Source organism: Nipponia nippon, unplaced genomic scaffold (genome assembly GCF_047370975.1).
Source record: "Nipponia nippon isolate SJK-2023a ecotype South Korea unplaced genomic scaffold, ASM4737097v1 scaffold_1, whole genome shotgun sequence".
Lineage (NCBI taxonomy): Eukaryota > Metazoa > Chordata > Aves > Pelecaniformes > Threskiornithidae > Nipponia > Nipponia nippon.
Genome location: NW_028262290.1, coordinates 121148636 through 121176608, shown reverse-complemented (window position 1 = coordinate 121176608; position 27973 = coordinate 121148636). Strand labels below are relative to the sequence as shown.

Genomic DNA, 27973 nt, shown 5'->3' with positions numbered 1-27973 from the left:
GCAGCGCCGAGCCGAGCCTCTCCCAGGCCTGCAGCACTCAGGCCGAGTGCGTGTGGCACACAAGCGCCCGGAGAAAAACAGATCCTTCCCGCCTGCCTCCCCCGGCCCTGGATTTCTCAAGAGAGAGAAATAGGAAGATGTTACACAAGGGTTTGCTGAAATTAATTGCTGAGGAGATCTGATGTGACAGGTCCGAGAGCCTCGTGAAGTCCTTACAAAAGCCCCATGCTTTCCAAGTCCTCTAAAGTATCAAGTATACTTGCATCTTTCATATGACATAATTCTGGGAAAGTAAATAGAGATCATCTCTTTTTTCCCTAGTATAGTAGACTTTGTCACTAATTCAGGCTTCTTGACTTCTAGAAATTGATGTCGTTTGTAATACACACAGACAGGCCAAACTGAGTCAACTTGGAATGAGTAATTACAATTTTAAGCTCAAAAGAAAAAAAAAAAAAAAAAAAGTAGCCAGAGCCTGTGCTTGAAGAAGGGAGCAGGCTCAAACAGCTACAAAGCCACTGCTCCGCAGAAGGGCAATCTGCCTGTCCCTCGAAACACTGTACCTACGTGACTCCAGCGAGGGAGCCTCGCTGGCTTCAGTCAGCAGGCAACTAAACCAGTGAGTCACTGCTACGCTTTCCCAAGTACAGTCACGCCAAGGTGTGCGTTGTTACTCAAACACCTTTTACTGAAAGCGTGTCATCATCTGGAATCGGCGACAGACAGATCTGTTCTGATTCATCCACATAAGCTTAACCATGGGAAAGGCTGGCGGGGTGGCTTGGCTGCCTCTGATGTTTGGGACATCCCTGTTTGACCCCGTTCTCTGTTTATTGCCAGCCATCCACGCTGGGATTTCTCTATACCTGGCTAGCACGTTTCTTTATTTGCTAATGAAAGCTTCATTGAAAAGAAGCCTGACCTGCGTGTACCAGCACTGAGATGTTACTGCTGGCCGCTGTTGTCTTCGAGAAGAGGAGGGTAGAACAAGATCCGTCACGGCCCCGTGAGCTCCTCGGCCGCTCCTTGCCTGCTGCCGCCTCCGCCCCAGTTTGTGCTAACCAGCAAAAGCCTGTGGGTACAGCTTCGCACAGCTAGCCAATCATAAAGCAATCATACATTAATTGCATATAATTACAAAACCTGTTAAATGCCATTAATCCCTATGAGCGTGCCAAAGGCCCTGTGTCCGTACGGTCTCTGGCTGGTTGCGGTCTGTGGTTCAGGAGCAGCTGAATCGCAGGCTGGGTGTTAAATGGCTGCCGAAGAGCAGGGTGTGCCAAGCCGCTCCGGCCACAGGGGGCCGGGGGTGTCCCTCAGGGCAAGCCGCTGCAGGCCTGCGGACCCGGCGGGCAGCCCGGCGCGGCTGGCTGAGGGGGGCAGAACGCCCTGCGGCAGCGCGGGCGAGCGCCGCTACCCCCTCCTCAACCGCTTTTCAGGGCACCTTGCAAAAACTACAGCGGCGAGATGCGTGGCGCTAACGCCACGTTACGGCACGGCCGTTCGCCGGTGCTGACGGTGAGCGCGCAGGCCTGGATTTGAGCTCGGGTGTTTCAGTTGCTCTCTCCCTCCGGTACTGAGGTACTTCATTTCAGCCTAAAACATCCATCTCTACTGGTGAAACTTCAACTCACGCACATCGTCACAAGAAAAAAAAAATGCAAGTTTACGCACCACCTATGCAGATTCGGCAAACTGGTACACAACCAACCATTCCATCTAACAAGAAGAACCTGAGACGAGCACCCTATTTTCCCCAAGAGTTACGGCAGGGTGGGCGAGCCATCCCCCCCATGACTGGCAAGGACGGACGCGTGGCTGAGATAAGGCTCCTCTCACAAGCACGGCGAATGTTTTAACTGAGATTTTGAAACCCGTTGTGTTCCGCGTTGCAGCGCTGCCCGGACCGCACCAGTTTGCTAAGATGGTAAGCGGGACAAGCGTATCAAACGTCCTCTAGCTGAGAAGCAGCTGGGTAAAGTTTACTAAGCCATTTAAATCCTTCTGAAGCTCTGCCTAAGAAACGGCAACCTCAACCTTTAAACAAAAAGCTATGTTAGCAGATGCCAGCCGTGACAACTTTTAAGCCCGAACGAACAAGTTTGATCTATGCAAGAGAATAACTGAAAGTTTGCAAATTAACATGCGTCCGCACACAAAGCTGTATTTTTCCAAGGCAACCGAGCTTACGTTTGCCCTGCTTTCCGTTTCAATTTATTACTCTCTGTGAACGTGGTCAGCGCTGTTCAGCACGAGCTATTCAGCGCCTGCGGCGCCGAGGACTCGCTCCCCGCGAGGTCTGACCTCCGACTTGCTGCAGCGCGGGGGACGCGGCCGGGAGCTTCTGCCGCCCTTGCGCCGCGAACGCCCGGAGTGACAAACCGCATTGACGTGCACATCGGAGGTTACGCATCGGTCAAGATATCACTTTTATTGACTGGATTTTCCATTTCTGTCGCACACCATGAATGTTTATACAATGAAAAAGCCAAACATTGCTGGAAGCGATAAGATCAGCTGATATTTCTGTACCCTCTTAACACACACACGTGGACTCTTTCTTGGTGAGAAATTTTTATATTTCTGTTCGTTAATTCTGCTTATTTATACTGCTACTCTTAAAATTCTGTGTCAAGATTGTCACATCTTAAATACAGATTAAGTTGCTAGAGGTACATTATTTTTTTATATATATTTATATACACACATACAGAAAAATACAAGACTAATTGCTTTTCCACAATATTTAATTTATACACTACCGTAACTATATGCAACTTTTAAAGACACGTTAAGGGGTACAAGAAACTGTTTACTTGCTCTAAATAGTTTGGTCCAATAGTATCGTAATGTAGTGGTTATTCTCGCCCTTCCTTGTACGTGACAACAGAATACAACATACACCACATGCACAGTCGTTCACCTATCAACGAATGGAGAAAGGACACCACTCAGACTAACATCTGTACGCCCAGAGGTTCAACCAACCACGCACAACTATAAGGCTATAATACAACTATGCAGCATAAATGGTCAACACTGCTGTTCTAAAGTGAGCACCATATATACAGTTGTATATAAAAACATCGGAAACAAAATACACCCGGGGTTAGTTAAAAGGTGCCATTCCAAGGCTGTACATAATATCAGGAAAGAGTATTTACAATGCTTGGAAAAAAGCTGCAACAAATAAGTTTATTGCCAATGCCCTTTATAAACTTGTCTCCTACTCGGATGTTGCGCTCACTCGCTGTGAACCACACATCTCATTTCTGGCCCTTGGTAAGATCCCTGCTCAAAAACGTCAAGCAAATATGTTCTATGGCTTCACCCACACATCTATTCTTGTAGCTTCTGATTTATAAATATCACACTGACTAAACTGCAACTAGAGTTTAAAACTTAAAGAAGGAAAACGCTTATCCTTTGCCTTGTTTCGGAAGCAGAATGTAAAATCCCTGGCTAGGCTAGCCAGTAAGAATACCCCATGCAATTTAGACTCTTAGTAAAGTCGTTTACTAATCGAGAAGAGCTGGCATGAGCTGTAGGAATTACGACCAAGCGTAACGCGGTTCTTTGGTGCTCTGCTCGCTCTGCGGTGGATGTGAAATGCATTGTATTTGACCATTCTGCAAGCGTTACAAGATGCTCAACAGTGTAAACTCCTCTCAGACATCCAATGTCTGCCCAGGACGCTGCTACATAATACCACCAGTTTCACTAGCATTGCTTAGATAGACCCAGTGCACAGCATGAAAAAATAAAACATTCTTGCCCTTCCCAAAACTAGCAATCTGCAATATATTTTATTCTAGATAATAAAATTCCACAAAGTTAATTCATCTGGTCAAAAGTATCCTTTCGTACAGAAATACTCTAAATCAAGACCTTGCCGTGGCAACGGGAAACCCGACAGAAAGGCTAAGAGCTGTAAAATAAATACTTTCCTATATGCTATTTTAAATTGACTTTATGAAAAAGCATGATTACTGAGGGAAAATAAGTGGTGTACATGGGGGGAACAGCAATATTTTAAGTCTTAGAAAGTAGTAATGAGAAAAATGTAAATGACAATAACAATTTCCGTTTGAATCCAATTACCTAAAGGTTTTCCATCCCTTATTGCCTTTTGAAATCTCAAGGGAGGGGAGGAGAGGGGAGGGGAGAAGGTTTACAAGGTAAAAACCTAAAATATTAAGTGTCATGATATACTAATAACAAAAGTAATTAATACAAATACTTTATTTTCAGTTAGCATGTAAAAACTCAGAAGTAAACTTAATTTACCTTTGTTATATTAAAAAAGAAGATTGTCTGCTTGTAATATTAACACATTTCTATGGGAGAAAGCTGCCTTACAAATCTACTTGCCTTTTTTTTTTTTTTTTCCCCAAAAGAAAACTGCCTCTAGCAAAACAAGATCTTTTCAGTTTGATTTTTGAGCCACAACTTTATCCATATCATAGCTTAAGACAAATAGGTGTGGGTTTAAAATCATATTTCAAGATCACTAATTTTCAGTGCATCTTTGCTTTGTACAAGCCTTGGAACATCTGAAAGCTCCCTGAAGAGTTTTCAGCATCAAAACATTATTGCTTTGGTTCTGTTTCAGACACATAGAAGTATGCCACATATCACATATTTTAGTTATCACAGAAGGTCAGAACAAGAATTAACATTTCACAAGCAAACAAAAGCTTCTCTCTCTAGTTTAAGTGCAGAACATGAAACTTCTAAGTGCTCCATTTACATTAGGATCCAGATATTTATTTTAATTTAATCCAGATCTTCCATAGTAAAATTATAAATGTAAAAATTACACAATAAAATATTCTGTTTTGTTGAAAAAGAAAAACATATCGGCTAGCAGCATGCAAAGACCATGCATTGTCATACCATCAAGCAAACACAAAATTAAAGTGTAATAAATAACTGCTCAAAGCCCACTTAAAAATCTTAAGACAACAAAAGGGGGTCCGGTGACAAGGTGTTCACAGCTCTGAACAGGAAGAATGATGCTGTCAAGTAGATCGAGCTATTAAAGTCAGGTCATTGTCAAATGACATGACAACAACTGCTCTGACTGGAGGTACACAGCAGCCCCTCCTTTGGGTTCCGCTGAATATTCACAGATATCGTCTTTTCACAGAGAGGTAGTTGTAGCACATTGTTTTTCAAGTTCCTGTTCTTTATCCGTTCCAATTCGTTTGCTGTGTCTGACATTTGGTCAGAAAAAAATTTTAGGTTGCCCAACGATGAAGCCTGGTTTGCGCTTCCACTGGAACTTATACACATTTTCCATGTCGATTTCTCCTGTACTTTTACACTGGAAAAGGACAGATTGTTTTGAGGATCAATAATGTATTTAGTGCTGCCGTGAATCTGTGAGCCTAGGCAAAGGCTCATCAACTTCAGGCTTTCAACCAGTTCCCCTGCACTTCTAGACGACAGCTGCATTGAGTTTCCGGATCCAGCACACCTACGAGTGGAACCTGAAGTGGTGTTGGTGCTACCGCTGGAGCTACCGGAGGGACTCCCCCCACCTTTGTTGTTATCGCTTGGGCTCGTTTTGTCTACCCCTCCGTTTCCATTACTCGGCTTGCTTTGTCCACCACCGTCTCCTTGGCTGCCAGGCGGCCCTTCGCTACTATCCCGTCTATGCCAGGAGTAAGTAAACCCACTATCTTTGTCGAGGCGTCTCCTGCTTTCTGAGTCGTCATCACTTGTTTCTGAGCTACTGCAGCTAGAGCCCCGCCCCTGGCTTTTCCTCCTGTGATAGCGTTTATGCACTGTGCTAGGTGAAGCAATATTCATTTTTAACCTGCTGAGTTTTGGGGGTAAGTTCTCATCCATGTCAAACTCGTCATCCGACTCGCCCTCCTCAAAGATTTGATTGAGGACCGGTGCACTCTTTCTCGAAGTAAGACGATTTGTAACTGAAGGCTTACGGCGCAGAACAACTTGAGTAGAAAGAGAAATAGGCTTCTTATCTTCTTCGTCCTCCTCTTCATCTTCTTCTACTCGGAACAAGCACTTCCGGCCACTCGTAGTGGGTTTTAAGCTCACCGACGGGACTGCTGAAAGTGCCGGTCCAGCTAATTCAGGGATGTCTTCTTTCTTTGCTGAATCGCCAAGGGCCTTGCTTCTGTGGCCGTTGAGAACATTCTCAGCCGTGCGAGCCGGTGACTGAGGAACAGTTGCATGGGAGAGAGGAGTAGCTGTAAGGTCGTCCTCCAGATCTTGGGGTACATCGATTTTTGTTGGCCACGATTGCCTACGTAAACAATTATAAAAGGATAAAGGAAAAGTTAGATCATGGCGAGCATTTTGGAACATGTAAGAAAATGTAAGATCTGCACAAGAGAAGCAGAAGTACGGCCACACACACTGGCCTGCTGAGTGGCATGTTTGTAAATACCAGTACTGAGTAACTGAGGAAAAGGAAACATTCTCGGAGAAGGCGCATTCCTTCAGAAATGCTGTTATTTGAAAGGAACATCACATACACAAAAGCATAGTTTAGAAATTATGTTGGTTACTGTCAAATGAAACCTTAAGATTTCACTGCTCTCATAAAATGAATTAAGCAATAAAAAGCTTTAAATAATTGTGTCTCAAAGAAAATAATCTGAAGTAGGTATAGAACCACCAGTACCTAGAGGAAGATATGAGCTGATTGAAGCACAACTTAAATAAGACAGTACTGCAAACTAGTTTTAATCTGAAGCTTCTGTTATTTTTTTCCCCAGTATTCTTAATATAAAAATTAGGTTAGAATTAACATGAGTGAGACTGAAAAGCTGAGTCAGAAGAAACATTCTCTCATTTTCAGTAAGTCTCGTTCAGACCAAGCTCTATTCTACAAAATCCCCTTTAATTTTAAACACCCATGAATTGAGATCATACATTTATTTGACCTTAGCTGAGCAACTGGAATAATACAGCTGCATGAATTCAGGACTCAAGCTGCTTACGAATATCGCGCTTGAATAAACTGTAAATCAAAGTTCAAAATGTATGACTGTGTACTAGCATTAGCTCAAATCAAAATCAAAGTAACACTTGAGTGTAAATCAGTTTTACAGTTAACAGCTGATGTCTCATCTCCAGCGTCTAAGCTAGCATCTAATAATTTGTATTTTACTTTAAAGCCTAAAATATATTGTAATTTTCCCATAATGCACACGGAATAAATTAAGAACAAAGACTGTCAGTCTTTCCTCTCTGTATTTTGAAGGCCTAATCCAGAAGACCAACACCTACACACCAACACCTTAACACTGAATAATTCTTCAATTGCTTCACTCAGCATAAGCCCCACATTTCTTCTGGAGACCAAGATATTTTTTCTAACCTCTCAAAGTAAGAGTTATCTTTAAGTTAAAAAAGTTTGCCAATCGCTTAACTTTACATAACTAAAATACTCTAGCATACTGCATGAAAAGCTGTAGTAGAGACCTCTGTTCACATATGGATAGCATATTACAAGACATTCCCAACCATATTTTGGGTCTGCCAAAAGAAAGAGCTGCATCACTTTGTAGCCCCATTTAGAAGCAAAGTGTAGGAGGAAAGCAGGAGAGGAAGCAGAGAACGTTTTGCACCAAGTGTGACCCCAGATATCTGCTTGGACAGCCTGCATACGAAGACGGAAGGATCATACCAACTTCCTTATCTCTGCTGTGTTAAGAGGCCAAGCTGAAGAAACCAAGAAGGCTCAGACACCTCTGATGTTCTTATTGTAAACGTGTTCTTTTAAAGTGTTTAAAGTCAATGGAAGCACCTGCAGTAAGAACGCATTTGCTCAAGGCTCCCTCTGTAATGGCTGGATAGAAAAGGATCCTGAAGCATGAGACGCCTGTCTACATGGGTAACAACTGCCAACTATCTTCCCAACTATATGAACTTTGAAGAGGAGTACTCTATTAAAGCCAACATTAAACTTCAAGCCTAACTGCAGACTTTGTTTTGAAGAGCTAGCTTCAGTTTTGCTTAACGAACCAGTGATACAAAAATCCACCAGGATCCTCTAGCAGTAGGACCTGGATGCCAACACACCAGTGTGAGCCCATGTAGTCCATTCCCTGGGAGGAGCCACACAGGCTCCTTCCAGTTTCGCTGGGCTCTGGGAGCTGCTGGTGCCCTCCCACCAGTTTCCCTCCAGCGAGCAGCTCTGCCTGGAGGGAGGCCACACAACCAGCAGCTCCGACCCAAGCTGTCCAGACAAGAAGTGGAGCCTAGGCTGTGGGCCTCCTCGGTCTGACACTGGCATCCTCCCTTAGGCCCCCGCTGACTCCAGAAACGCTGGGAACCACTGACCTAGTTTTCTGATGTCTTGTGCTGTGCTGGGTATTTTAAACACAAACAACTGTCAGTGATTAACAAATAGGACTGAAATAAATTAGAAACATAACTACAAAAGTGACAGAAAATGAAGATCTAAATGTTTCAAGAATTTACCGTGCTTTAAGAACAGACGGGTTTGTCAGCAAAAAAAGGAAGAGTTCTGTGGCTGTGACAATAAAGGGTAAATATAGTATCTAACAGTACTGTAGTTTCCAGGCAATAAACCTCCTCACTACATGGATGTTTATCTCTCACAGCAGCCCATGTTTGCTTCCCTTCCCTTCCCCCCCCTTCCCTTATTCCCAGTAGGCCTGAGGCGAGAGTGGGACAGAAGGGAAGCTCCAGGTTGCAAGTAAGTTAAATTATCTTTTTTTTTTAAATCTTTTGAAGTCTCAAAATCAAAGTAATGCACTACTTTGTTGTCTTTTCCATGAAGGCATTCTATATAAACACTTTGAATTTAGAACCACCATGAAGACAAGCAATAGCTACCTGGGACCATTAAGCGTAAGAGTTTCTGAGTTTATGCAGGTGTCTTTGTCACTAAAAGAAAACCCATACTCATAAGGGCAGGCTTCAACTACTCCATTCAACTTTACAAATTCATATCAAGATTTAGATTCAATGAACTTGTTTGTTCCAGTTTCTCATATAACTGGAGCAGCTCTTCTCCTGCAAGAGTGACACTGATGCAGAGAAAAAAACAAAACACTTTAAAAGCAGACTTGGTAGTTTTAATTTTTCATTTGAAGGTCAACTCAAAGATTTCCTGTAAGGTAATTTTTTCTATAACTAGTACTTAGTAGCAAACACATTTGATGCTCTGCTAGAAATTGACATAAAATGAGAGGAGGATCCATTAGGAGAGAACTGCAGAGTGAAAGTTACAGTATTACCCTTGAAGAGAGGTAAGCTCTGTAACACCAAGCTCCAGACCCTTTCAGTTCTGTAGGCAACCCTTAGTTGCCTGCAACAATAACTCTTCTAAAGCACTTGTAACCATGCAACATAAGATAAAATTTCCTACATAAGTGGCCATTGAGTGAATGAACTTTCAAGTGCAGCAACAAAATTTCAGTCTACTCCAGTACACGACATAGGGTAGAGTCTGATCTGGAGATGACAAAGATACTGAGAACGACTGTAAGGTTCAGAGAGAAACAACTCATTATTCAGGCAGATGGAATGGTATTCGGAAGAGACTCCTCGAAAAGCCTCCAAAATCTGAGCCTAAATCCAAGGTAACAGTCAATGGAGATGACGTATCTTTAACCTGTTTTCCAAAGTGCGTATCCTTAATTTATAACAAGTGTCCTTTTTTTCCTGGATTGAACTTAAGGTGGTAGGTACCTTACTTTTATCAGTTAGGCCAAGGAAAATATGGATATGCACCAGAAGGACACCATAGCATTTATGTGCCTATTATCATTCCTATTAAATTATTTCACATGCGACCTTGCATGAAAGTTGCACAAAGAAACCTTTGGAATGAACAAGCTATTTTTTCTTTTTCTCTAAATCCTACCAATAGATTAACAACACTGAATGTAGGCAGCTACTCCAAACATCAGCACAAGCACTTAATATTCTTCTCTTGTTAAGAGATTAGCTACTAATGATTGTTCGTATTGCTAATAATAGTTACCAATAATATTTTACCAAAACCTAAAAGGCAACTTTTGAAGAGACTGGAGGTTAGAGAACAAAAATTAATGGAAATGCCTCAGTACAACCTCCAGCTTCACTGGAAAGATTGTCAAGATGGGCCAATAAAGTTTTTTTTCAATATCAGCAGATCCCTAGTCATAGTCTAACACTTAACTCAGGAAATTAAAAGCAAAATGTGTAAGAAAAATAACTGTTCAAACCATGCATCCTCCAATATCAATGTGCAGGTAGAAACTATACTATTAGCCTTGTGTTTGTTTAGTTTGTTTTCGTTTGTTTTTTTTTTTAAACCATATGCTGCTGTAACTGAAAATATGGGATGCTTTGGTAAGTGGCTGCAGAGCAAATGGACTGGTTGAACATATCAATACCAACTAGATGCCAGAACCCCGCTTCCCCTTTTAGTTTTACTGTGTCACAAGCTGAAGCTTTGCAAATCTCAGGGAACATTACTATAAGGTTTTTTAATCAGGTTTTTGTCAAACTAAAAAAAAAAACCAAAAGCACCATAGAATCCTTTAGGTTGGAAAAGACCCTTAAGATCATCAAGTCCAACCGTTAACGTAGCACTGCCAAGTCCACCACTAAACCATGTCCTCAAGCACCACGTCTACCCTTCTTTTAAATACCTCCAGGGATGGGGACTCAACCACTTCCCTGGGCAGCCTGTTCCAATGCCTGACTAACCTTTCGGTGAAGAAGTTTTTTCTAATATCCAACCTAAACTTCCCCTGGCACAGCTTGAGGCCGTTTCCTCTCATCCTATCACTAGTTACTTGGGAGCAGAGACCGACCCCCACCTTGCTACAACCTCCTTTCAGGTAGCTGTAGAGAGCAATAAGATCTCCCCTCAGCCTCCTCTTCTCCAGGCTAAACAACCCCAGCTCCCTCAGCCGCTCCTCATAAGACTTGTGCTCTAGACCCTTCACCAGCTCCGCTGCCTTTCTTTGGACACGCTCCAGCACCTTGATGTCCTTCTTGTAGTGAGGGGCCCAAAACTGAACACAGTACTCGAGGTGCAGCCTCACCAGTGCCGAATACAAGGGCACCATCACCTCCCTGGTCCTGCTGGCCACACTATTCCTGATACAAGCCAGGATGCCATTGGCCCTCTTGGCCACCTGGGCACACTGCTGGCTCATGTTCAGCTGGCTGTCGACCAACACCCCCAGGTCCTTTTCCGCCAGGCAGCTCTCCAGCCACTCTTCCCCAAGCCTGTAGCGTTGCATGGGGTTGTTGTGACCCAGGTGTGGGACCCGGCACTGAACCTTGTTGAACCTCATACAGTTGGCCCTGGCCCATCAGTCCAGCCTGTCCAGGTCCCTCTGCAGAGCCTTCCTACGCTCCAGCAGATCAACACTGCTGCCCAACTTGGAGTTGTCTGCAAACTTACTGAGGGTGCACTCGATCCCCTCACCCAGATTGTTGGTTAAACACGTATTAAACAGAACTGGCCCCAGTACTGAGCCCTGAGGAACACCACTTGTGACCAGCCACCAACTAGATTTAACTCCATTCACCACAACTCTTTGGGCCCGGCCATGCAGCCAGTTTTTCACCCAGCAAAGAGTACACACATCCAAGCCATGAGCAGCCAGTTCCTCCAGGAGAATGCTGCGGGAGACAGTGTCAAAGGCCTTACTAACTAAAGTCCAGGTAGACAACATCCACAGCCTCTCCCTCATCCGCTAAGCGGGTCACCTTGTCATAGAAGGAGATCAGGTTGGTCAAGCAGGCCTTTCATAAACCCATGTTGACTGGTCCTGATCCCCTGGTTGTCCCGTAGGTGCCGTGTGATGGCACTCACAATGATCTGCTCCATGACCTTCCCCAGCACCGAGGTCAGGCTGACAGGCCTGTAGGTCCCCAGATCCTCCTTCTGGCCCTTCTTGTAGATGGCCATCACATTTGCTAACATCCAGCCAACTGAGACCTCCCCGGTTAGCCAGGACTGCTGACAGATGATGGAAGTGGCTTAATGAGCACCTCCGCCAGCTCCCTCAGTACCCTTGGGTGGATCCCATCAGGCCCCATAGACCTGTGTGTGTCTAAGCGGTGTAGCAGGTCGCTAACCATTTCCCCTTGGATTATGGGTGATTAAAGCAATTATTTCAACAGTTTTCCTTAGACAACAGGCATATCAACTGATAGCAAAAAGAACATAACCTACAGATGCTTGCCCTAAGCTTCATTTAGGGGATGTTTGGCCCATTAAAAATCAATGCTAACAACTAAACCGTAACATCAAATTCAGAGCGATTTCTCTCTCATTTATAACTAATTCCCCATCAACATGTTTATGGATTAAGCAACTAAAATTCTTCCAGGGACATTACATACACAATTTGTATGAGGAACTGAAGGTCAATGAACATGCCCTTTCCTAGCAGATGTGAAAACTTAGTATTTCAGATACAGACTGCAAATTGATTAGGCATTTCCTGAAAATGGTAGGAATTGAAAATATTATTAACTGATTTCTGAACAGCTTCTGAAGTGCCCACAGCACTTTAAAGACATTTAAAATTTACAATGAATAAGTACTTTACTGTTTTTAAGAAAGAAGTACTTGAGCAATTCAATAATATTCTCATTAGGCCAGGTTAAAAAAAAAAAAAAAAAAAAAGGAGAGAAACCATTTAGATTCCTAAATTCTCACCTGAACTGAGCTTTAATGTTGCTAGGGCTTGCAGATCTGGTCTGAATTTCTTTCTCCTGTTTTTCTCGCAGAATCCTTTCAGCTAGTAAGAAGTAAGTAGCAGTGATGTGATTGTATTTGTTAGTTTCCAATGCCCTAAGGAAAATACAAAACATGAAATAAACCATATATCAATGGTTTTTAGAAACCTGGACATGCATCTCACACACCTTGCTGTACTTCTCATAGCAAGAAGAGCGCCTGAAAACAGAACTGTGTATTTTTGATGTTCTGACAACCATGTCTTGGTTTTATTAAAAATAAAGACCCAACAAGTTTAGTAATTTCAACTATAGTTGGATATTTTTAGAATATCATCCAAAAAATTAAGTAATTCTTCCTTCATTGAACATTCTTTAAATGATAAAATTGTATTTCATTAATGTTATGCACCAATGGTGGGCTTTCCCCACTAGCACACACAACCACAAAGCACCAATATTTGTTTACGCAACAACTGGAGGAAAACCCTTCGTTATTTTAGGGCTGTCACATTAAGTTTACAGTAAAATTAAGTTCATAAGCCAGTAAGCATCACTCAGACATTCTAGCAGAAAGGATTATGCCACTGTTATGCAGCTAAAAGCTTAAGAAGCAAGACTGCTGTTTCTGCCCCCCTCCCCCCCCAAATGGTAAGCTAGTAACACTTTTTCCAGCTTAAACACAAACGAATAGAAAAACCAATTTTAAGTCCTCATTTGATTTGGGGAATATTTTAGAAATTTGGGGTTTTTAATCTATTAGGAAAAACTACGTAGCTTTCTAGAAAACTCACTCAGTGACAATGGCTATATTGCATTATATAGATAAAAGGAATAATATTTTAAACTAACAAAGATTCAGGTATACTGGAAATGTACTAAGGGAAAAATGCGAGAATTTTATCACCTCCAAGTATGCACGAGACATGAAGCCCAAGTAAAGCATGGATTTCAAAGCAGTTAAGTTTACTCAAGATGGCAAACTACCACAGGAATGGAACAGTGTTCCAACACATTTTCTTTAAGTTTTTCCTAAGGTCACGTTTACTTAAGGATTTCTCATCCTAGGATATCCTATCAGAGAGCAAGATTGTAATATTTTGTTTGTTAACTGAATGGCTTGATATTTAAACACTGAAGTACCCAAGTTCTCATGACATTCTTTAATCAAAAATGAGAGATGCACAAAACAAACTGCATACAGAAAATTGACAACTTACTCCACTATTGTATCTCGGTCTGCAATATCACCGAGAACCATGCGTTGTATTATACTGTTGTGTTCCTCCTCAGACAGATTTTTATATGACACAAGAGGAATATTGTACTTTGTTGCAGGAGATGGGTCAACTCCTTGGAGCCATGCATGGTTTTCAATCTCTTCCAAAGATGCCCTTCGTTTCGGGTCTCTCTGCAACATCTGTGTAATTAGACTGCGAATAAAAAATAAATCTAAACAAAATGCACTCACATGTTTAAAAAGCAGCCATTATAAGAGCAACATTAGGAATAAATTCTCTGCTGTCGTCCACATAGATCTTTAGAAGTCTCTACAGTAAACAACGTGATGGGACATTATTTATTCTTAAAGACATTCCAAATACTGCTGAACTGAAACAAACAATTTACTTACTAAAAACTATAAATATCATAAACACTGCAGTTTTCATTTACTATGCTTCCAGTCTTAGCCTGATTTTTCTGGGTTTTTTTGTTTCTTGTTTTTTTTTAAATAGGTCTTACAGGGCAACGGTCATAGATGGCCTACAGGCTGGTCTGTAAAGTAATAGAAATATAATTTTCTATTATTGCTGCTGTCAACAAGAACATGGAATGGCAAGATAAATAGAAATATTTCATTCTGAAATAGCTATCAGACTTTTGATTCTTCAGTATCCCTGAAAGAACAGTGGTCTGTTCTATCCATAGAGGAAAAAAAAACACAAACCAAAACACTGTCTGGGATGATGAAGTGACAAACCTACTAATGGGTTGATACTGAGTGTTTACAAGTGCTGGAAAGGAAGTGCATAAATTCCCCAAATAAACAGAGAAAGAAGACTTGATTAGCACAGCACATCTCTATTCACTTACTACACGTGAAAAATTCTTGGGGGAGGTATTTTTGGCTTTGCACAACAAACAGAACATGGATATACAGTTTTGGTGCCAAGGTTTCAGTGAAACTTTATTGCTCCAACATGTGGAATGAAAGCTCTGCGGTTCTCACATAATGCTTTTTATTGCACTAACTATACTACACCATATAATTTCAAGCCGCAAGGCCACACAAATCACAAAGGTAATGACTTTTTTTTTTTTTTTAGCATGAGATGATGTATGGAATTAAAAATGGAGTTTAATTCAGACTTCTTAAGACACTCCTGTAAAAAAAAAAAAAAGTCACATATATACTTAGTAGCTGTGGTCCCTGCCTTTACCAAAAGGAAAGGCGGGGTGAGACATGGGAGCCTTGATTTGCTTTGCTTTTGCTAATATTATGACAGAAAGGGAGGAAACTATATACTTCATTTGACTTTTTTTTAAACTACACCTATAGTAAAACCACGCAAATGCACCACATGTGTCTCCTGCTTTAAGCTTGCTTATGCATCCCAAACCACCAAGAATGCTTTCACTCCAAGCAGGAAGTTTAAACATTCCCAGAGCCTTTTCCCTAAGAAAACTTATCCTAGAGAGGACTTGGGTAAGTGATCTTAGACTGTTGATGCATCGCATAGAGAAAGCAGATCTACTTGGGCCTTTAAGCAAATTAGCATTAGCCAATATATTAAGCAAAAGGCTGCAAAAAATAAGTTTCCTGGCCTCAGCACAGCATGCAGCATCTCAAAGAGATTTATTTGATAGAATTCACTGATAAGAGCTCTCTTTTAAACCTCTTCCTGTATTGTATTTTAAACCTCTTCCTGCCTGTAAAGCTCTTCAAGCTGCTGAGAGCTCTGACAGCAGCTTTTCCATGTTACTGGAAATGCTAGACACTAATGACAAGACACAAAAACCAGCCATGGCATCATGTTATGCATTAGATTCCCGGACCACACAGATGACAGGTGAAAAGAGGAACGCTCATTATGAACACAGGTGTAACAAATTTCATTCTGAGTCAAATAACAGAATCCTAGGTGCTGCTCTAGTTTTTTTACTGGACTAAATGCATTTTTCAAGCATTTATAAAGGCATCTGGACTTTCATATTGAAAAGATACTCTATTGCAGATTCAAGATCCCAGCCAAACATCGTAAAATAGTCTAAGTGATGCAACTGGGATATACGTTAAATGGACTGAAGAGGTCATTAACTGATAAGGAAATACGTAAAATATTAGAACATATCAAAAAAATAAAAAAGCTGCAGTGAACACTGCAGAAAAACAACACATCAAAATGCGTTATGATTCCCAAGTGGCATATGGTATTTGCAGACAGAATATTTCTCTGTCTTGATTGCCTAGAATGTTGATTCGGAGCTGCAATTTCAGTAGGAGATGAGCGCAACTTGCTGTGATATCCTTGGGTTTTGACAACTTGTATTTTGAACAGGAATCTATAGGAATCATTACCTTTTTAACCCCTGCCACAAAATACTCTCAGCAACACCTTGTAATTTGTCCAGCAAAAGTGGCAGCCAAAGTCAGTCAGCGGTGAGCAGCTTCTTCAATCATTTATAAAATGCATGACAACCGATACACATAAAAGAAAGATACATTGTGTACAATCAAAATGATGTTTCACACAAGTGTGGGAAACACCTATTGGCAAAAAACATGGGATTAACCTTTAGTAAGAAGAGACACACAGAATAAAAAAAAATGCAATACTGGTGCCCAAGAAACTACTCAATTGATGTGAAGAAATACTAACAACTAAGCAAAAGCAGTAGGTATAATATCTTATTAACAGGCAAGGAATATTCCACATGCTGATAAATAATGTATGGGGAACTCCCAAAGGTAATAAGAATCCACTTCTCTGAATGCTTCCAAGTTCTTTAGTACTCTACTTACTCTTTACATTCTTTGGACACATGAGGTGGCACTGTGTATTTGCAGTCCATTATCATAGTCAGAGTTTCACTGTCATTTGCTTCTTGAAATGGTGGTTGTCCACAAACCAACATGAAGAGGATGACCCCCAAACTCCATATATCTGTAAATATATAGTACATATTTTAAAATAGCTGTTGAGGAAACAGACATAATCACCATCAAAACCATGAAATATTCTTGAGATGCATACTGGGGTGATTACTGCACTCTTGATTATGAGCATTACTTATGGAACTTGCAATTCCACTGAAGTACAAAATACAGTAGTTCCATTGTTTGACAGCTTTTATAGTTCTAGAGGAGGGGAAAATATCAGAATTCATGACTTCAAGGATGCATAACAGTTTAAGATGCAGAACATCTTTGACAGCAAAGTGTTAGATAAAGCTGAAGATGATCCGGTCACCCAGAAGACAAGGACTCATCACCCTTTTCTTCACAGGTAGGCACAGATTATTAGAGAGAATTGTATTCAAAGCATGTTCCTTTTCGAAGGACTAGCTACAATACTAGCAAACAATACTAGTTCTTGGTATTGTTTACAAGTTACTCTATGAAGTAAGAAATTACAAAGAAAGTCACTTATTTCAATGAGACTGAACTAGATATATTTTTCCTTCAGTAGTGTTGCTTTAAAAAATTCTTTGCTACTTCTAATGGTAAATAATAAATTAAATCATTTAGGTAAATCTACCTTCTGACCAATCATATTACAAAGTGTGGGGTGTTTTTTTCTTTTTAAATATCCATCAAACATAATATAATTAACAGTGATCTCTACTACACTCTGGGAGTCTTCCTGTTTCCTTCTAATTCCTGCTTGCATAAAATAAAAAACATGTAACAACTGTCTTGTTCCCCAATCAAGTGACATACCAAAAGATGAAAAAGAAGCAATTCTGGGCATGGAGCCCTTTAGTTGGTTTCTACTTACTGTAAAAGCTAATATTTAGTTCAAATCTTTATTAAGAATTTGCCTAGAAGAAAACATTTCACAAGTCTCACTGCATTCAATACAAGAAGCTTAAATATTGAGAAATATATCATATTGCACAAAAATAAATAAATAACTTCAATATATGCTTTGAGAAAAGGCCATGCTCTTAAACTTCAGCTGTAACTCTATGCTCTGGAAATTTCAATGGCAATTTTGGGTCTTACACCCTAGCATTTCACAGATCTGTACCCAGTAAAACCAACCAAACAGCTGAAGTCTGAGAAATTAACAGGCAGAAGCCTCCTGAGGGAAGAGGGGAGAGCAGCTGGCAGCGGTCTAGGAAGCAGAGCACGCCAGCTCCGGCCTGGAAGGGCTTGCAAGAGGGAATCACACTAAGTTACCTACCCAACTGCATCTTGCTTTCTGTGGCCTACGCAAAATACTTGACATGCATTTAACGCTGAGGGATGGCTAGAATTTTATTTAATAATGTAAATCACACACATTCATCCCTAGAACAATTACTCATTTTGCTAGTTACAACCTATTCTTCATAGAGTTTAGCTGACAGAGGAAGAGAAACACTCCATGGTAATTTTCTTTAGAGCTCTAATTTGTAGTAAGTGTATGCTATTAACTCAGACAATTATTTGATTTCTGTTATGCTTACTAGGGCCTCAATCCTATAGGTACTGAAGCATTTCAAGGCCGGTACACCGTATCATGTATACCTGCAAATTCAACATGACTACTCACATGCTTAAGATTCAACACATGCTTTAACACTTTGATAGCCTGATGCCAGAAAGCTGAATGTTCTGTAATATAGGATTTTAAAAAGCCTCACGAGACAGAGAGGTGGTTTCACCTAAGAGGTACACCTTTAATGTCGTAAAGCTACTTACACCTTTCTCCTACTGTTTAGTTCAAAAGTGGACAAAAAGTTTTGGTGCATTATCTGTCTCTCCCACTGCACAACAGATTACAAGAACTCATTTTTGCAAGCACAAAAAACATGTGAATTTATGCATTTCTATGAACAGTCATCTTTTGGATATCAATGTCCTTCCTAGATTTTTATGTTTGCCTAAGATCTATTTTGTGAAACGATCTATCCTAGTATTCTCTTCGATACTTCCCCCATAATAAAATAGAATGCTTCATGTCTCCTTTCAGCATGGAGTATTTTAGAAGAGTCCACGTGGTATTCATAATTACAGACAAATTACCTTTGCTATAATAAAGCAATATGCATTGACTAAACTTAAGCCAAGAGAAAAATATTGGGGAGGGGAGCAATATAATTAAACCATAAATTAAAAACAAGCATATAAAAAGTTTAAACAGAAGGAAAAAACACAATATTCTAAGAAATCGAGCTTAAAACAATAAGACAGTCCTGAGAAAGGATAGCAATCACAGTAAAACAACAAGTAAAGTTCCACGAAATCACCATATACAGGAAACTCTAGCAGACCTTGAAGTTTCAACTGCACTGAGAACATCCTTAAGTATTTTCTTTTAGAAAGTAGTCTTGTAATCAATTTTCTATTTTATACCCATGGCTTCATTTCCTGGATATACATACACTTTTCTGTGTTTCTATTTGGAAGGATTTGTGATGACAGACACTGTTTTAGTTTTCCAAAAGTTATTTAGATAAGCGTGTATGTACATTTACTTTACAAAAAGAATAAAAAAAGATTCAGAAGCAGAATCCAACTGATCCTCTAAATGCAAAAAAACCCTATTGTTTGCTATAACGCAATGTCCAGTTAGATACCAACCTATATGTTTTGACAAATAAGACAGTAATTAGTGATTACCCAGCACATAACAGAGAATTTTGTATATTTTTCTTTCGCTAGTTACTATATTTTGCACTCCATATCCACGTCTTTCCAGATAAGAGCAGCTGCAAATGGTGAAATGAAACAACTTTTTTCTTTTTTTTAATACAACTGCACGAAAAATAGAATACAAACTCTTGTTAATAGTGAAATATCAATCGTGCACTGAACTGCTACTGTATTTCATTGTATCGTGCATTTTGTGTTACTAAAAAGGCATCACGTGTATGCAGAAAAAACTTCTGTTAGAAACTAAAAATGATGCTTAAGACCTTATGACCTTGTGATATTATCCAGATATTCTTACACTCTCAGTGAAGAGCACTAGGGTAGCAACAACTACACTTTATCTCATTCTTACATTCTACGGGAAAAGCTTACTATTACACTTTTCTGACAAATGCGTATTTTGTTAGCCTGACAGCATAGCAGACACTTGTTCTGATGTGGCCAAGAAACAAGAGTGCACAGAAACAATTACCTGGCTTTTATTCTCACCGTATTTTTATAGCCGTGGCTGAAGAACAACTTCACTGCATCTGCAGTCACAGCTACTGAAATGACTCAGCTCAGAGTGTCAAGGACACACCTGAGCAGCCTAAGCACACTTAAAAGTATACTAATAACAAGGAAGCAAGAAAGTAGTGTGCCTAAGTAAGGCTAATCTACATGTGAAGACTGAAAACAGAAAAATCACTGGAAGACTTAGTGCAGACCTTATCATGTCACGTGACAGAAAACATCTTGGGATCACCTTGATAAGCCCTCCAGGATGATATCATAGCAAGTCTCTCCTCATTTACGGAAGCAGAGCCAAGTGTTTGGATATCTGTAGGTGTACTAAGAGGGCACATTCCAGAGTTCTGTCTTGCCCCTTCATATGCAGGCTTCCAAATCAAGGAGTTGCTCCCTACTCTATTCTCTGTGCCAAGGTTTAACTAGACCCAATCACTTGTTTGCAACTCCACATGCAACTGAAACAAACCCAGCAACCAACCTGATGAATGATGCAACATCTTTAAGGCAGCTCTCTTTCTGGTCAACTGCAAGTTGCCACCTTATTAAAGATAAAGGCACAACGGAAAATGTGCATGGTGCTACACCCACATCTAAGAAAAAGAAGAGACTCTCAGGTTTTTTTGCCCCTCCCTACTTAGTGAATCTTCCATCAGCTTTTGTCCTACATATAAGTGATCAGACCAGCCTTACAGATCTTGCATCGCAGGTGTTTGCAGAAGTTTTTGATGCCTTTTTTTGACTGGAAAAGTAGCATGATGGCCAAGCTCACTCCTATGTTTTGCCATCCAGTATTTCAGGCAACAGTCTATGGGTGTGTGCTGGTTTCCGCTGGGATAGAGTTAATTTTCTTCCTAGTAGCTGGTATAGTGCTCTGCTTTGGATTTAGGATGAGAATAATGTTGATAATACACTGGTGTTTTAGTTGTTGCTAAGTAGTGTTTACACTAGTTAGGGACTTTTCAGCTTCCCATGCTCTGCCAGGTGCACAAGAAGCTGGGAGGGGGCACAGCCAGGGCAGCTGACCCAGACTGGCCAAAGGGCTATTCCATACCGTATGACGTCATGGCCAGTATATAAACTGGGAGGAGATGGGCTGGGCATCAGTCAGCAGGCGGTGAGCAATTGCATTGTGCATCACTTGCTTTGTGTATTATTATTATTACTACTACTTCACTTTATCTTCTTTCAATTATTAAACTATTCTTATCTCAACCCATGAGTTTTCTCACTTTTACTCTTCCAATTCTCTCCCCCATCGCACCAGGGAGGGGGAAGTGAACAAGCGGCTGTGTGGTGCTTAGTTGCTGGCTGGGGTTAAACCACAACATGGAGTTTGTATTTTAAAAAAAAAAAACCAAACAACCTTAATGAATCACCATAATTAGGAGGAGTGTTGCCAGCAGGTCAAGGGAGGTGACCCTTCACCTCTGCTCAGTACTAGTAAGGCCACACCTGGGGTACCATGTCCAGTTTTGGGCTCCCCAGTACAAGAGAGACATGGACATACTGGATTGTCCAATGAAGGGCCACAAAGATGATGAAGGGCCTGGAGCATCTCTCCTTTGACTAAAGGCTGAGAGTGCTGGGGGGAACTGTTCAGCCTAGAGAACAGAAGGCTGGGGGGATCTTATCAATGTATATAAATACCTGAAGGGAGGGTGCAAGGAAGCTGGAGCCAGGCTCTTTCCAGTGGTGCCCAGTGCCTGGACTACAGCCAATACACACAAACTGTAACACATTTCCCTGAGCATTAGGAAGCACTTTTTCACTGTGAGGGTGACCGAGCACTGGCACAGGTTGCCCAGGGAGGTTGTGGGGTCTCCCACCTTGGAGACCGTCACAAGCCATCTGGACATGGTCCTGGGCAACTGACTCTAGGTGTTCTTGCTTGACCAGGGGATTACACCAGATGACCTTCAGAGGCACCTCACTGGAGTATGCAGCGCCAACAGGGAAACTATACTTCCTTTTGCCCATCAGAAGCAGCACATTGTAGGTGTTTATTTGAGAAAATGAAAGCATGACACAGCACAGTAAGAACTAAAATAACTTCGATAGCGTGAACGCAGAACTTGAATGCTCCATTTGAACCAGCACAAGGTTGTCTCAATTCAGCTATACAACATAACTATTTTCCACTCCTCACACCACAGTGTAAGGATACAGCAGAAAAAGCTGACAGAAAACAGGAAACATTACATAAAATTTTCAAAGTAACTTCATTTGAAATATACAAACCCTACAAGAAAAACAGAAAAATGGAACTGGTATATAAGAAGTGGATTATTCACTGATATTTCAAACTACCACAATTATTCAGATGACAACTGCATGCAATCATACACAAAATAAGAACAGTAACAACAGTATCTTGCCCCTCCCAGCCTACCACAAATTTTCACATTGGTACTTTTTCTGAAACACACACAATGTTGGATGAAATAAAAAAAAATGTAAAGAGGACTTTTACTGGAAGATCTCTCTGCAATTAAGTTTCCAGGAAAACAGAAATTCCTGCAGGTTTTGCATTAAAGTTTTTATTTTGCATGTTTTGAAGCCACTTATAGCTTAACGTAGGTAACACTACCAAAAAGGGGAAATCGCCTCCTCTTTGTAAAAAGGATCCATAAACTTGAGGGTTAGAAGTCTTACTTATTTGTAAATATTTCTTCTAAATTTAAATAGATGACCTACACTCTCAACATGCAAGTAAGTTTGAACATGTTGGCTTGCTAGCCTTCAGCGTAACTCAAAATCCAAGGTTTAGAATCTGAAGTCTTCAAAGCAGATATTCCAAAATAGTGAGTTCACATCATTTTGAAAGATTTAGAAGATCAACAGTTAAATCACTATACAGTACATATGAGAAATGCTTATGTTTACACCCATTTTATTAATTTTAAGCCATTCTATACATGCAAAAATCAATCCTGTATCTGCACTTTCCACTTTTCTCTCCTGGAGATCCATAGGTGCATATTTTTCAGTCAAATTCAGAAAATATACTGCAAAAAAAGATTGAAAGAAATGAAAATGAAAACGCCTTCTTCTCTTTAAAGATACAATTTTTGTTCACTCATTTAATGTAATAACCACAGTACATTTTTTAAAGTTCTTGGTTTCCAGAATAGTGCCACCTGGCCAAGAAAGGCAAAATTCAAGATCTTTCGGCACAGCTGCCTGAGAAATCAATAAAGGGGAATCAGAGGTTATTCTATAATAGTGCTTATTTACCAAACTTTAGTATTTCCCCAAACAATACACAAAGCCACACACAGGAATGCTCGTTACCATACTGTTTTGTGCCGCCACAATCAGTGCTGCTCTATTTTTCTTTCCTATAACTAAAGAGAAAACTCCTTTGTCCTCTCGATCCCAAGGAACCTGAGGAAGATGGAGATGGTTTGCACTCAACTGAGCAAGTGCTTTGATCAACACTTGGTCAGTACACGCTGCCCGTTCTTGTCCTGTACCCTGCTATTGCCAATTTCTGCTCACATACTAGGTGCAGCAAATGGGGAATAACTGCTTCTGCTCGGGAGGCCACTTCTACCAGCAGAGCAGACAATGGCACCTTGATCTTTCATTTCTAAATCCCAAAGAGCATTCTTACCCTATTACAAAAGGGGGTTTCACTCAAACTAAGTGAAAGCCTCAGTCAAGATCTAGTGATCTGATTCGGTCAAAAGCATCAACTCTGACAAAACAGTTGTGCGAGCAGATTAGAAAGATGTTGGAGCAGCAATGAAATAAGAGCCTGGCATCTCATCAAAGCAAGGCTTCGAGAAAGAAGCACCATCTCTTATTAGACCAGCTAATAACTAATAAGAGGGAAGAAAAACTACTCAAAGTTTAAAGGAATAGAAGTTTTTCTTTAGATGTCCACACACCTGCAAAAACATACTTTTTCTTTAGTGAAGGCAGCCCTTATAGTATGTTCTTAATTTGATATACCTTACGTCAACTCAGGGGATAAATCCTAGCTGAGACAGTTTCCTGCTTTCACACATTATTAGAAGCTGTAGATATACATTTAAAAGCAGAGACCACAACATCTATTTACATTTTCACCCATTCACTGGATGGCACTGGTTCACTAAAGGGTTGCACAAGTACCAGAGTCAAAAAAATGCAAAGGAGACTGCAGAACTATATGGGCAGGATCTGAAAGCAGAGCAAAAGTGCTTTTTGAGACCAGTTAAATTAAAAAAAAAAAAAAATCACCTTCAGTTCAATGCAAATATGGTTTGACATACAGTGTACACAGCAGAGATCTGCCTCTCCTCTACCTTCACACCCCTGGCATATCATTTTAAGATAACATATTTGCTATGGTGCTATGTTAATGCTAAAAAAAAAAAAATCAAGCTTTAGATAAAACCTGTAGATGTAATAAGTTTACTATTGGATAGTTTAACCAGATAAAGGAGCAGGTTTTGTAAGCAAAACTCCTTGGCTTGGGCCAATGAGTCAGCATACATTTGCAGCTATACTCCCTTATCACAGCTCAGAACTCAGGTGCCAGTGTCAATTCTAGATTTGAGACTCTTAGCTGAAGGAACACAGGGAAGAGAAGTGTTACAGAGACCCATTTTTAGAAGAACAGATTTAAACAATTTATTTTCCACAATTTCAAGTTTTTTACTACTCTTAGTAATTAGCAGTTGAAGGCTTTATGGAAACTGCTTACTTCTCCTCTCCTCCCAGGGTCATCTAATTTGCTCTCTGCAGAAAATTGATGGAAAAGCAGAATTTAGGCCTGACATGCTACATGCATTTAGCATGCTTATAACCTGTAAAACTTCAAATGAGTATAGTGAAGGAAAGCACACTTGCATACTGCAATGGCCAAAATCAAGGTTTCTTTCAAAAGCACAGTGAAGATCTCAAGATGCAATTTAGCCTTTAAATTGGGTACTAGTAACTTGAAACTGCCATTACTATAAGAATAAAATGAGAGATTAGGACTTTTAAAAGCACTAGCTAGCTGCAGTAGATAACATTTTATTGTTTTTAAAGCTATTAAATAATGTTGATCAGGAAAGGACTGTTCAAGCAGGATTCCCAGAACCATGACAACCAGGGCTGTGTACACGCAACTTCCTTACATAACATGAAGTCACTGCCATAGAAACCAAACCACGTCATTAGCTGTCTATGCCATGCCCATCTTAAACACGGGGCAGTCAAACATCTGTTATGTTCAAGTTTGCACACTGCACAAAGGATATCCGTGTTCATCTGCTTAACCACTGAGCTGGGCTTCACCATTTCATTAGCCATTTATTGCTTTCTGAAGTTCCTGATTCACTCCTAAAATAAGCACTACAGATTTCAGAAAGTTATGTGACACGGGATCCTTACAGCATAAGATTTGCTCAAATTTCTACTATTCCTCAGAAGTCAGATGCTTGTCACACTTTATATATATGCTGTGCGAATTTGTGATTTTAAGCAGCTAGAAATCCTTACTTAATTCGGAAGAGACACATTTGCATTTAACTACATAAAGTAACTTGAGTCTGTTTATTGAAGTTATTTCAGACCTTTATGAGAAAGATTTTTTTTCCTCCTAACTTAAATGTAGAACTGCTTAACAGTTTACACAGTGTATATTGCTCAGTTGATAAGACAGATCTTTCTACAGAAAGTCTGCTTCTTCAGAAATGATTTGTAATAGTGAGTAAATTTAGCCAGGTTTTATACATTTCTCATTGGAATGTTTACTATAACAGCTGAACACAATAGTTATCTTCCACTAGAAGCCAGTTAAGCAAAAAAGAAAACAAATCAACTTTTATGGAGATGACAGAAGTGTTTACAAGTTTATTTTGCCACTGCAAAGGTATCAACAGGCTGGATCAATGAAGGATGGAAACGGACCCTGATTTCCAGCATCATGGGCAATTACTCTAACCACTATCTTAAGACATTAGAGAGAATGTCATCACCACTGCTGCTACAACCTCTTCAGAGCAGATTTGTGGAAGAAAGCCAAATCCATAGAAACCTGTTGAAGACAAGCCTTGAAAGAGACTCAACACATCGACACTTCAATATCAAGTTCTTCTATGCAGATCTAAATATGAAAATTTAACATAAAGATCATCAGCATCTCCGCACTCTGGGCATGTCCAGGGCTAGGCAGCAACTGAGCAGTATCTGAAGGCTGCTGTTTTGAACTCAGACACAAAACCCCACCATGAGCTACTTTACTTGGATTAGAATTTCGGGGCAGAACCTTCATTGAGCTCAGGAGTAGGTACAGGCTGATAACTCAGAAGGGTAACAGCAATAAGCATGCTTGTTAAAGTTGAATCTTTAAGTTGAAACTTATCTTGTTCACAGCATAGGCTATGGAAAACAAAATGAAAACTCAAATTTATAGCATAGCTTCACAGAATTATCTGAAGAACCAAAACACAGTTTAAAAGTAAAAATTCATGTGACAAGTCAAACACTGCAGAAAATGAGACTTCTATTAAAAACAGTGATGAAAGATTACATACTACAATATAAAAGAATAAAAGCTGGTATCATACTATTGAATTGTTTGAATGGTGCCTGTTACATTTTTTATATACTTGTGCTTCAAAAGGAGAATAAGAAAAGTATTTCCACCCCTGTACAAGCTAAAAAGCTTTAAAAACTTGTATCCCTTGTATAAAAAGTCAGTAGCAAGATAGTATAGAATTTTGTGTTAACAATTCCAGCATTTCTATGCATTGCAAGTATTTTTACGCTACCATGTGCACAGACTGCTGGCAAATCTGGAAGATGCTCAAACTGGACCAGTCGTGAAGTTTGAAGAGTATCGGTAAAGAACAAAGATTACTTTTTTGTAGATACTTGATTTTTAGCTGACTGAACTCTTCTTCCATTCTTTAACTTTTCATGAAAAAGGCTATGCATAGACTTGTGTACTGACCTCTCTAGTTTTCAGAGATGCCACCGTCTGTTAATTCAGCTATTTTTTGGTCTTTGTAAAATGGGATTTATTTTTCCCTTGCAGAAGGCTGAGGAAGCGATCATCTGCAATCAATGCTGACATTTTCAAAATTAACAGGTAGAACTGAGTTTTCTCCTTGCTTTAAAGCACTACAAATCCAATTAAAATTACTATTAGAACACATACCAGACAAGAGAATTATGACAAAACTTTTCCTTCCCCTATCCCTCCAAAAAAGAGCATAAATAGCAAATGGCATTTAGCAAGTTATTTTCATAATTAGCTTATCTGTCTGATGAAACAGTCTGTTCTATATATGTTATTTTATTTGACTAAGACATGATCATCAGTAACTAGTCTTATCTTTGGAAGCAATTCTTATTTTAATTCAATCTGGCAACTAGTACTTATTTTTCCCTGAAGACAATAGCACGGGTTTTGCTGCTTGCATAAAGCTATTAAAATACAGACAAAAAGTTGTTCTTTATTTTTTAGTAATTACTGCATCTCGAATTTCAGTAAGGATATTTTAACAAAAATCACCACTATTGAAAGGTCTTACTGAACACATGCCACTGCCTTTTTTGCAAAACAGTCTGTTTCACTCTGATTCATCAATTCTGCATTTAGAAATGCATTCTTTTTCCTTTGGTTTCTTTTGGTTGCTTAGCCACATTTCAGAAGTTACTGAATCTACATTAAAAACACAAACAAAACCAACATTTTCTGTGTTAACTGACTTTCCAATACTACTACTCCAGAAAATAATTAGCCAGGATAAAAAAAACCAATATTAATTAGTTAAATGTAGAAGGAAGTTTTTGTCTGTATAAAACATGTTCTCAAAATCACTGGACATGTCAAAGTCTATACAGCACAAACAGCTTATTACATGTTTCACTGCAATGTTTTTGATCTTTTTTTGTATATAAACACTAAAGACCATTTGCCTCTAGTAT

At 40.0% G+C, this 27973-nt stretch overlaps 1 protein-coding gene across 2 annotated transcripts in view; it reads right to left on the bottom strand.

Moving 5' to 3' along the window:
- Nucleotides 1–2416: 2416 nt before the first annotated feature.
- Nucleotides 2417–27973, bottom strand: part of SNRK (SNF related kinase) — a 45002-nt gene continuing 19445 nt past the window's right edge. Inside the window, exons 4-7 of one of the 2 annotated variants that reach the window (XM_087770583.1) lie at nt 16718–16859; nt 13914–14126; nt 12674–12808; nt 2417–6274 (exon numbers count right to left, since the gene is read on the bottom strand). In XM_087770583.1, the coding sequence (XP_087626709.1) occupies nt 5056–6274; nt 12674–12808; nt 13914–14126; nt 16718–16859 (1709 nt within the window). In that variant the 3' untranslated portion in view covers nt 2417–5055. The remainder of the gene's footprint in view (nt 6275–12673; nt 12809–13913; nt 14127–16717; nt 16860–27973) is intronic. The other variant, XM_087770590.1, reaches the window with a different exon arrangement.